The sequence below is a fragment of the Biomphalaria glabrata genome, chromosome 1 (assembly GCF_947242115.1).
Source record: "Biomphalaria glabrata chromosome 1, xgBioGlab47.1, whole genome shotgun sequence".
Taxonomy (NCBI): Eukaryota; Metazoa; Mollusca; class Gastropoda; family Planorbidae; genus Biomphalaria; species Biomphalaria glabrata.
In genome coordinates, this window is record NC_074711.1 from 34,226,197 (window position 1) to 34,238,713 (window position 12,517).

Genomic DNA, 12,517 nt, shown 5'->3' on the forward strand with positions numbered 1-12,517 from the left:
AGGGCCCCGCCAGTCAACCGTCTAAACATCAACAGAACTTGATGGTAGTGACCTAATTTAAGTATCGATTGTAATGACGCCGAATTTAGCAAGACTTCCCCAGGCGAACCAAGAGATGGGCGACACAAATGAATCGTAAGTGGGCCACTTGTGACTATTTTTTTTTATTTGAATTCAGTGTTTGCGTGATTTGAAAATCCGAGTGACCAAGTCGTTCTTGAGTGTTATCACTTAGTCATTAAGTAGAACATAACGAGACGGAGAAGTGATTTGGTCCGAATGTTATTTTGTCGTAACTTTCGTTTGAATGTTTATGAATGGAATTTCTAGAATAGTGTCTTTTATTATGATTGAATGAGCTGTCATTCAAATATGTTGAATAGTGTCTTAATTTGTCATATACTTGGTTTTAACGTCACAACTAGCATGACCCAATAATTATTGATCACTGCTCATTAAGTATTCGTGACTTTATTAACTTGTAAAATAGATTCTTTTTACAAAGCTTATGTTAACTCCCTCCGTCTGTCTGCCTGGCGCTAATTTTGTGCAGGTTATTTCTCCTGCATAACATCCTCGGATCAAACTTACAATTTGCAGAGTTATTCTTTGTCCCTTAATTACTTAATTAGTCGTTGTGTTTGATATAGACAAAGGGAAACAAAACTACAGTACTTGGAAATATTCTGTACTTGTTCAGTTCTTCTCTTTGTATAGGCTCATTTCGTACACCCTATTTTATATCTTGCTTCTCACTGTATAGTCCAGTGGGTTGTTAAACTAAGACAACTTTTAAAGTCCAGAAGTAAACTACATTACAATTCATGAATAAAATGTATATTATACTGATGTGCAATGCTCACAAATACTATCTCCCATCACAAATGCTTCACAAAAATACAAGAATGTGTATCTTCAATTCTACATTCTATAATAATTATCGATACAGGCCAATCTACATTAGGAAAAAAACTGAAACTCCACCGGAAGTCTCTCTATTTGCCCCATACTTTTGACTCTGCTTCCGCTACTCATAATAATTTTAAGTTATTTTATTGTAAGCTCCCTACTTCTGCTACTTACAATAATGTAAGTTATGTCCCTTTGCCCATAAATCATAATTAATAATATATCACATATTGGTCATGCGCCATATGCGAGATTTTTTATGTGCACAGCTGTGTGCTGGGTGTCTTTGAGTTTTAATATTGCAGTTTGCATCACAGTGTCTGCTGCCATTCTGTGTGCTATGTTTAAAAGTCCCTAGATCTTCTTCTGATTTATTTCACCACTCTGCATGATTGTTTCAATGTTTGTGTTTGTCTAGTGTTTGTACTTCTGATTTCAAGTTTTACATTCAATTATACTTAAACCAGATTTACCAACTCTCTCGTTGTTTTGTTCATGTTTTATACATTTCGTTCTGTAGGGCGTGCCACGCAACAACCAGGGCGCCATCCTAGTTTGTACATTAACCCAGTCAACCCCTTAGTTAGCAAACTCCTGGACCTGGACTAAGCAATCTAATTTTTGGAGACAATTGTATTGTCCACAACACCATGGCTAGAGAGACATATAAACTTGGCAATTCCAAAAGTTAAGACTATGCAATAAACTTGGTATAGTACGCCTACAACGGTTTAGTTGTTTACCTGCAGTCTGGTGCTACAAGTCAACGGCCGTCAACAACAACCTTGTAACAAATCGAAACAAACATTTATACTCTCCCATCCCCCCCCCTCCAAGCCGTACGTAATATCCGAACGTGCCCGTAAGATAATCTAGTGACGGTGTTTAGAAAGCTGTGGGTTACAGAACTATTAGTTGCGCAGGTTCGCTGAGCTCTAGATAGATTTGCGTTCTAAGTTTCCTCCTCAGGAAGAGCCTCTCGGGTCTTGTTGACAGTGACAAAGTAGCGGTCTTACTAGTCGCTCGTGTGTATCTTCCGCACATAAATATTTTAATGCGCCTTAACCTTGACTTTGTTGGTTCCAAGTCAAAAGTGATGGTGTGTGATGACATGCGGTGGTGTGTGTGATGTGAGATGTTGTGTGATTGTGTCTGATGGTGTGGTGGTGTGATATGCGATGTTATGTAATGAGGTACGATGTATGCGATAGTTTGATGATATGGGATGTTATATGACGGTTTGCGATGGTGTTAAATGGTTTAAAGTCCTATGATAAGTGATGGTGTGTGTTGTTAAATGATGATATGTGATAGTCGGTAGTTTTATATTGCTGTATTTCATGGTTCAAAATGTTATCTAGCGGTGTACGATGTTATGTGATGGCATGATTAAATTTTCAATGTCTAAATTCAATAACAATACTAATCGTTTCTGGTCATTTAAATTTTCAATGTCTCCATTAAATTTCTCAATAAATTCTGGTCTCGTAGTGCGGCTATTCCATTTTACATGGTTAGGACAACTTTCTTGATTTGAGAAAAAAAAAAAATATATATATATATAAAAATTGAAATATAAATAGCATAAAAATACTTTGAAAAACAAACAATAGCTCTTTCAGAGGCGTAGTGAGCAAAACGTGAACCCGGGGCAAGGTACTTTATTGGCGCCTCCACTATTTTCCATGAATATCACATAAAAATATAGGCTGCATATGACCCCCCCCCCCTGAGGGAGGCGCCCTGATGCATGTGCCCTCTTTGTCCCCCTCACTACGCCTCTGAGCTCTTTTTACAACTTAGAAAGAGTTTAATTTTCTCTTGATAACGAATGAATGTTAGATTTAAACAAGAAAATCATTTTGAAAAGTACATTTAAAAAAAAACAAAGATCAAAAAAATATCTCCATAAAATGTAATCAAATAATAATAAAAAAAATATCTGGTTCAGACCTGGTATCGAGCCCTCAGATCGGGTATCGAGCCCTCAGACTGGGTATCGAGCCCTCAGACCGGGTATCGAGCCCTCAGACTGGGTATCGAGCCCTCAGACCGGGTATCGAGCCCTCAGACTGGGTATCGAGCCCTCAGACTGGGTATCGAGCCCTCAGACTGGGTATCGAGCCCTCAGACTGGGTATCGAGCCCTCAGACCGGGTATCGAGCCCTCAGACCGGGTATCGAGCAAGTATCAGAGGTAAAAAGAATATAGAAAAAATAAAGAATATATAATTATACATGCACACCTGTCTTGTATTCCATCTAACACCAATAATCAATGATGTAAGGACGATTGAGTTCGTTTCCATTTAGTGTAATAAAATTGAAATTGTTAGTTTGTTTTTTTTATTTCAGACGTTACTTTGGAATGGCAGGATTTTGTGGCGGGCAGGGTTTTTCCCCAAGGCCATCAAGTCCAGGACGCGCACCTTAGCCATCTTTCACAGGTCTTAGCAATAAACATTTGCATCCTTAATTACTATGCCATTCGGACACACACACACGCGCGCATTTGTAGCTTAAGATTTATTGTTATCCACAGATGATTATTATGTTCTAATTATCATCTTTTGTGTTTCATTACTATTTTTTCCACCAAATTTGTGGCTGGTACTTTCATTATATGCAAGAGATTGAAAAATTTAAAAAGGTTTAATAGATTTTGTATAGCTGTGAAATACAGACTCAAGAAACTACTCCAATAACATCTTTCACAGTAGCACTTGCTTGACCTCTGTAAAGGCGGTGAAATTAGCTGTAATAATTATTGTACATATGCATTGGTATACACCAGTGGTGCCCAAAATGCGGCCCGAGGGCAAGATCCGGCCTGAGACGCGGTTCCATCCGGCTCACCTAAACGTCTGCAAATGTAGAAAATCCTCCCCTCCTTTTATTTCGCACAAAAACAAAAAAGGAGGAAAATTATATTCTACCTTTGTTACGTATTCTCTGATGGAATTGTAACATGACAAACATTTGTACGTTTCTGAAATGGGAGACCCTAAGAAACTACAAGAGGACTCTGAACTTAGAACTTCCAGGAAAAGTAAACGGGTCTTAACTTTTTTGTGGAACATTATAATAAACCAACATATTTGATTTGTAAAGAAAGTGTGGCTGTTTAAAAAAACAACAACAACATATAAACGGCATTATAAAACAAATATGACGGCATTCTTGGTTAGAGCCGCAGAGAAAAAAAACTTAAACTACGCCTAGATATTTAAGGTATGATGAGAATATTTAAAAAAAAAAAGGGACAGTAAAATGAATCGGTGGTTAGCTAGCTACAATGTTGCTCAATTTTTTTAGTAGAGAAATAAACGCACAAAAAAATAAGGATAACTTTCAGATACCCCATTAATTAATGTAAGTACTAGATCCAAAAGTTTCTAATAAAATTGTTTCAGGTCGATTTCATTTCGTTTTTTATAAAAAAAAATGTTTGTATTTTTTTGGTTATGTGGCCCAAGACAGGAATGTCGGAAATTTAAATGGCCAAATTAGGTTGGGGATCACTGGTATAAACGATATTTTCCATTGTGGAGGATATATCTTGTACATCAAGTTACGGGATTTGTGTAGTTTCTGGGAGTGAATTAAATAACAGGTCTAAGCAATGTTGAATATTTTGTTTAGTCTTTCCACTACCACATACAAGAGTTGCACAAGAGACAAGCTCTCCTGAGGTCAGTTTACCTGCATTCACATTTAGTCGACGATCGTCCAAGCCGAGTGTCCGTACCATCTTTTCAGCAAACAAATGTTTTTTGCCTGCAGCATCTCAGATAACATCCCAGATAACATCCCAGATAACATCCCAGATAACATCCCAGATAACATCCCAGATAACATCCATGATAACATCCCAGATAACATCCCAGATAACATCCCACATAACATCCCAGATAACATCCATGATAACATCCCAGATAACATCCCAGATAACATCCCAGATAACATCCATGATAACATCCCAGATAACATCTCAGATAACATCCCAGATAACATCCCAGATAACATCCATGATAACATCCCAGATAACATCCCAGATAACATCCCAGATAACATCCATGATAACATCCCAGATAACATCCCAGATAACATCCCAGATAACATCGCTCAGTTGACGAAGAAGGTCGAACGTAGCTCAAGGGCAGTGATAGGCCAACGACATAATAGTGTCAGGTATTAAAAGATATCAATCACTGAAGTCTGTTGGATGTGTGTGAAGAACAAAAGGTGGTACTTTCATGTAAATACATCCATCACTTTGACCAAACCATCAGGCCAATCACTTGTTATTGGTTTCTGAAGATGAATGACTGAGTTCATATTGTAACTCTATACTGATAAAGTGTGTCATTAATTTGGTGTAAATGTAGCAGTTTGTATGGCAGAAATTACATAACTTGCCAATACAAATGTAAAACCAAAAAAAAAAAAAAACAATTTTTGAAAAAATCTGAAGTCGTTTGCATAAATATGTTAAAGATATGGTAAATGGTTGCCTCCCCTAGTAAAGAGCCTCCCGTGTTTGCTACTATTAATAGCGAATAGTTTGTAAAAGTGGTATATTTTTTATGAAAAACAGACATTCCACACAAAATTAATAGCGTCTTTTTCCCGTTCGGGGGCCGCTAATAAATATAATAAAAAATTATATAGCGACATGACTTTCATGCATTAGATTTTTATAAACATATTTTTTAATGATTTTTTTGTTTATTAATTAGGAATAAAAGGTTAATATTAGTGTAAATATAACATAATGACTGTAAAGGTTGCTAACACCAAACGCTTGCGTTGTAAATGGAAAAAATTATATTTAAAAAGGCTTGTTTCAAATATCAGCTTCTTTTCTACGTAACTAGAAAGCACCTGAAATACACTACAGCAGAAGTAGAGATCTAAGTTCCTTGTATAGATAAGTTTAACTTTAACTAGAACTTCTGATGATTATGTTTCCTAATTTGTCCGCTTTTTTCTCCTCTTCTGTTTCTCTTCTACTCTCACTTTCTCACTAATCTCTTCTGTTGCTCTCTTTATGTCTTCTTGTTTATTCTGTAGCTCTTTTTGTTGTAATGTTACCTTCTCCTTCTCTCTCTCATTCCTGTACGTTCAATCAGTCGTTCTGAATCTTATTTTCCCAATTTTTTTCACATTCTTCTTGCTCTCGTTCTCTGTCTTGAACCTTGACCCTTCTCTTATGAATATAATTTATTGAAAGTATTAGTTCTCAGGATTACAAGATTAGCTAGAATAAAATACAATGTTTATATATATATATATATTTGTTTATAAATATATATATTTATAAGATTGCAGTTTTTGCAAAAGCCTGTAGCTCGTGTTTCTCTACCAGTTCTAAGCAGACGTCTTCAAGTCAAAATTAGATCATGAAGTGAATACAGATTCCTTTGAAACCACATGCCAGGATGGACCAATACAACAAACACATCCATTACCTGGTCGTCCAGGAATTATTCCGAGTCTGACGATAGAAGATCGAATCAAAGGAAATATAAAAATAAAAATATATATATACATATATATATATATATATATATATATATATATATATATATATATATATATATATATATATATATATATGCATATATAGAGTGAGAGATAAACAAAAGATAAAGGCATGAGAGAGAGAGAGAGAGAATGAGAGAGTGAGAGAGAGAATAAGACATGTGTTTGCTTTAAAATTTGATGTTAAAGTTCAAAAAGAAAATCGTGTTTTCTATGAGTCAACGTGTTCTATGAGTCAACGTGTTCTATGAGTCAACGTGTTCTATGAGTCAACGTGTTCTATGAGTCAACGTGTTCTATGAGTCAACGTGTTCTATGAGTCAACGTGTTCTATGAGTCAACGTGTTCTATGGGTCAACGTGTTCTATGAGTCAACGTGTTCTATAAGTCAACGTGTTCTATGAGTCAACGTGTTCTATGAGTCAACGTGTTCTATGGGTCAACGTGTTCTATGGGTCAACGTGTTCTATGAGTCAACGTGTTCTATGAGTCAACGTGTTCTATGAGTCAACGTGTTCTATGAGTCAACGTGTTCTATGGGTCAACGTGTTCTATGGGTCAACGTGTTCTATGAGTCAACGTGTTCTATGAGTCAACGTGTTCTATGAGTCAACGTGTTCTATGGGTCAACGTGTTCTATGGGTCAACGTGTTCTATGAGTCAACGTGTTCTATGGGTCAACGTGTTCTATGGGTCAACGTGTTCTATGGGTCAACGTGTTCTATGGGTCAACGTGTTCTATGGGTCAACGTGTTCTATGAGTCAACGTGTTCTATGAGTCAACGTGTTCTATGAGTCAACGTGTTCTATGAGTCAACGTGTTCTATGGGTCAACGTGTTCTATGGGTCAACGTGTTCTATGGGTCAACGTGTTCTATGGGTCAACGTGTTCTATGGGTCAACGTGTTCTATGAGTCAACGTGTTCTATGAGTCAACGTGTTCTATGAGTCAACGTGTTCTATGAGTCAACGTGTTCTATGAGTCAACGTGTTCTATGAGTCAACGTGTTCTATGAGTCAACGTGTTCTATGGGTCAACGTGTTCTATGGGTCAACGTGTTCTATGAGTCAACGTGTTCTATGAGTCAACGTGTTCTATGGGTCAACGTGTTCTATGGGTCAACGTGTTCTATGGGTCAACGTGTTCTATGGGTCAACGTGTTCTATGGGTCAAAGTGTTCTATGAGTCAACGTGTTCTATGAGTCAACGTGTTCTATGAGTCAACGTGTTCTATGGGTCAACGTGTTCTATGGGTCAACGTGTTCTATGGGTCAACGTGTTCTATGGGTCAACGTGTTCTATGGGTCAACGTGTTCTATGAGTCAACGTGTTCTATGAGTCAACGTGTTCTATTGCCTTTTACATTGACACATCTAGACAGTCGAATTTCTTTAGATCAATCTTTCTAATAGTTTGACTGCAAGGTATAGTGGTATAGTTAAAAGTTGTCGCTTGATAAATAATTTTATCTACTTTGATATTTTACATTTCATTTCATTTGTATGTTACTTTAGCTAGACCAATGCATGAAACAAGAGGTCTACAGCCTTTGCATGTACCGTCTTGAGGTTAGGCCTACACGGGAAATGCTAAAAGTGAAACTCTAGATATATCCCTCTGGTTCTCCATACCGCCGTGTCCTTATCTAGACCAGACGTTAGACATTAATCTTTGCCTTAGTAAAACAAAGACTAATCAGTAATGACTAGTTAATCATTATTATTTAATCATTGGATGGTATAGGTGAAAAGACAACAATCAATATCCCAAATTATATTAATGTAATGATTTTTGATCGAGATCCGTTGATTGATATTATAGTAATACCGTTTGTTTATGATCTACACTTTGTCAGTCTATGAGAAATGATTTTCTAACTTACCACTATGCTACATATTATATGCTTTTAATGTTGATTGAATTTCTTTTCTTTATATGGGAGACATTTTCACAATACATCGCCTTTTAATACTTTTTGTTGTTGTTGTTGTTGTAGAAACCCCTGCAAGAAATAATTATGAGATGGATAAAAGAAAGAAGAGGCGATGCAGACCAAAAGATTTTACATTCACCAGATCCGTGTTTGAGACAGTTGCAAACAGGATCATAATAACATCCGGGTCGACACCTAATGCTATAAAGATTTGGCAGACGATATGCCCAACAGCTGCGACGCAAAGATCAAGGTTACATATCGACTTGGCGGGAAGCGATCTGAGATTTGACGGAAGGCAGCCTGACCTAGATGTACTTTTGGTGATTGTAGAATACATCTACCCGCAACATAGCATGCACTTTTAGTGCTCATTTCCATATTGCCTTTTTTTTTAAAGCAAAACTGAACTCAGTAATCTGTGAAAGTCACGGGAAGAAATAAGCACTAGGAATTGAACAACAAAAAGGTCTTGTGGTGCAGTTGTTGGTTTCTTTATTGTACTGGAGATTTTCATGCAAAGTAGACAACCTTTAAAAAACCTTGTACTGTATCCTGTATATAATTATGAAACTGATGACAAGCTAGACTTTTCAAAAGAAGAAAAAAAACTTCCTTGCACTTTGTCGCACTGCAGAATTCTTTTTTTTTTTTAAAGCTTTTCTATTTTTTTTAAATGCCAAGGACTCTTACATGTATTTCTATTATGCAAAGTTTACACAAAGCAACCTTTCTAAAAAGTAACAAATTTATTAATACTTTTTTCTGTACACTCAAAGGTTATTTTTTTATTTTTCCCAACATTAAAATTAAAATCTCTAATTTTTAGGTATTAAGGTCGTGTCTGGTGCAACACTGCTGATCTGATCTATAAAAATGCTCTATGTTGTGCACTGTTTCTGGGATTGTAATATTCCATTGTCCCGATCCTTCTCTTGATAACGTCTTCGGATATACTCTTGTGTATTTACAACCTTGTGGCTTCTGGAATTTACTAAAGGTGTTATGTACAATAATGAGCTCTTATGTAACTACTTAAAAGATAATAAAATAGGAATAATTTTAAAAAATGAAAATGCTTAATATTAAATAAGTACCATCAACTTTCTCCAGCAAAACAAATCTATGCAGCCTAGAGCGGAAGAACATATTTAACGCACAGACACAAAAATGTCCATAACATTTTTTTCAAGATCTTATTTCGACTATTTTAACCAAGCCAATGAGATTATGGGTAAAAATGTAAAATGTAAAATGTGTTCCATGTTTCTGGTGTTCCTTTAGAGTTGAAGATAATTTACTTCCTAGTCCAAACCTCCTGCAGGACGACGGGGGGAGGGAGGAGCTGGCAGGGTTTGAAACAGGGACCATCGATAAATCCAAACGACAGTCCAGCGCGCAAACCGCACGACCAGACAGCCATCCTAAATATACTAAATATTTAATTTGAAAGTCCCAGATTTCTTTTACAGTTTTTTTTTTCAAATAGTCTTGTACGTCGCTGGCTTGGCCTAATCTCATTCATTATTTGGATCTTGAGACTTATAAGACGTTATATAACCATATAGTGAAAAGTGTTATTTAGTATCGTACGAACCTCTCAAGTGACATAGCGTCTTAGCACACATTTAGTTGCGGCGAGCAGAGAGCTGACATCATAGCTTTGCGCCTTGCGTGGGCTTTGATGCTGTGATAATGCTTAGTACTAGTTTAATATGTTTTTTCCACCTTAGAGGACCCACAATTCTAAGTTTGCCCACCGTTATATAATATGTTAAATTTCTTTTTTTTTTCTTTGACATAAAATATGTTATAGAGGTAGCCAGAGTTAGGAATTGTTCTTTTACTGACAAATCTATTCTTTATTACAAACATCAGTGAAAATGTACTAATATTATAGGATATTACGTCATTGTTTGTTGTTTATGTTTTATGCGAAAGCAAAGAATCGGACGGAAATAAAAAGATAGTTATACATGTCTACCTTGATAAAGACAGTCTCGTTATTATCATTATTAATTAGTAACGTCTACAGTAATTTATTATTAATCTGTGACAACAGAACATGGTGTCAGATTTGGTTTCAGATCTTGTGTCAGATCTAGTGTTAGATTAGGTGTCAAATCTAGTGTCACATTGCTTTAAAGTGCTGGTAACAGGTAGATTTAGATCTAGTGGTTTCTAAATTACTAAAAGTACATTTTATTTGTGGTGTCGTTTGTTCATTTTGTTTAGATCTAGATCTAGACATAGAATCTAGAATCTGTACGAATAATGGAATTATTCGATCCTCCTAAACCGTTGTCACTAGACGGTAATCTATCTGAAAGATGGAAAAAATGGAGCCAAACTTTTTAGTTTATGGTCGCCACTGAAAAGAATACGAAGCCCGAGCCAGTGAAGAAAGCTTTATTGTTACACCTGATCGGTGAACCCGCTCGAGACATCTACAATACTTTTCAAGTATGTGAAGATGAGACTGTAGACAAAGTAATTGAAAGGTTTCAGAATCATTGTGTATGACAGATTTAAATTCTTCTCAAGAAAGCAGAAAGACAGAGAAACGTTTGAACAGTATTATACTGATTTAAAGAATTTGGCAAAAGAATGCAAGTTTGACAACCTTCGAGAAGAACTCATTAGAGATCGATTGGTATGTGGCATACAGTCGGATCGAGTGAGAGAGAGACTTCTGAGAGAAGTAGACTTAACTTTAGAGAAAGCAGCAAGCATAATTCGTGCCGACGAGCATACCCAGAACCAAATGATAGATATGAAAGGACTACATGTGGATGCTGCTAATAAATTAAAGAAGACAAAAGATAGAAAGCCAGCCAAAACCTCAGAGGGGAAAATGGCAAAGAATCATGTAACACGTTTCATTAGAGATTGCAGATCTTGTGGTGGATCTCATGGAAAATAAGATTGCCCAGCATTCGGACAGACATGCCGAAAATGTAAAAAAAGAAATCACTTCGCTGTAAAATGTCGTTCGAAAAACTTCAAAGCTGTTGATTTACTGGAAGATGGAAATCAGTCAAGCCAAGTAAATGAGTTGTGGTTTGAGGCTATGGTACTGACAACAATGTCAAAGTTTGGATGGTTGGTGTCAATATTATGGGAAAAATAGTCAAAATGAAGACTGACACAGGAGCACAAGCTAATGTGATATCAGAGTCAACGTGGAATACTTTAGAAACTGATACTCAGTTAAAGAATTCAAATACTACCCTACGAGCATTGGGGGATGAAGCATTAGAACTGAAGGGAGTTGCATCGGTCACATTTAAAGTCGGCGATGTAGAAGTTAAAGATGATCTGTACGTGATCAAGAAAAGTATAAATCCTATACTAGGTCTGAAGACATCTATTGCTTTGAAACTAATTGAGGCAAAGAGAAATGTCGAAGTACACGATGTCAAGCAACAAAATGAAGTTCCGCGAGTGTTGATAAAAAAATATAAGCAAGTATTCGAAGGACTCGGTACATACAAAATGAAGTATCACATTAAACTGACGTCCGATGCAAAACCAGTTATTCAATGTGCGCGCAGAGTTGCACCATCACTCTATGAAGAATTGAAAAGAAAACTCACACAAATGCAACAAGATGGAGTGATCACAGAAGTGGATGAACCAACAGAATGGGTTCATAACTTGGTTATAGCAAAGAAAGATAATTCTTTGAGGTTGTGTTTAGATCCCCGAGAACTGAACAAATATATAATGAGAGAACATTTCAGTATACCAACATTTGATCAAATCAATAGTTCACTGGGAGCAGCAAAAGTGTTTAGTATACTTGATCAAAAGGATGCATATTGGCAAGTGGAGTTGGATGAACCAAGCTCTTATTTATGTACATTCAATACTCCGTTTGGAAGATGCAGATTCTTGAGAGTACCTTTTGGTATATCCTCAGCTAGTGAAGTATTACAGAAACGTGCTTATCAAGTATTCGGAGACATCCCAGGTGTACATATCATGTCAGATGACATGCTGATTGCAGCGAAAGATGAAAAAGAACATGATCAAATTTTTGAAAATGTTCTGGAGAGAGCTAGAAAGAACAATGTAAAGTTCAACAAGAACAGGATACAATATAAACTTTCTGGTGTTAAATTATCTCAG

The 12,517-nt window shown here is 36.4% G+C and overlaps 1 protein-coding gene across 1 annotated transcript; it reads left to right on the forward strand.

Annotated features, from left to right (window-relative positions):
* Positions 1-4,674: 4,674 nt before the first annotated feature.
* Positions 4,675-5,106, forward strand: LOC106061090 (glutamyl endopeptidase-like). Its single transcript, XM_013219154.2, has one exon. The coding sequence runs from the start codon at positions 4,675-4,677 to the stop codon at positions 5,104-5,106; it is 432 nt and encodes a 143-aa protein (XP_013074608.2).
* The last annotated feature ends 7,411 nt before the right edge of the window (positions 5,107-12,517 follow it).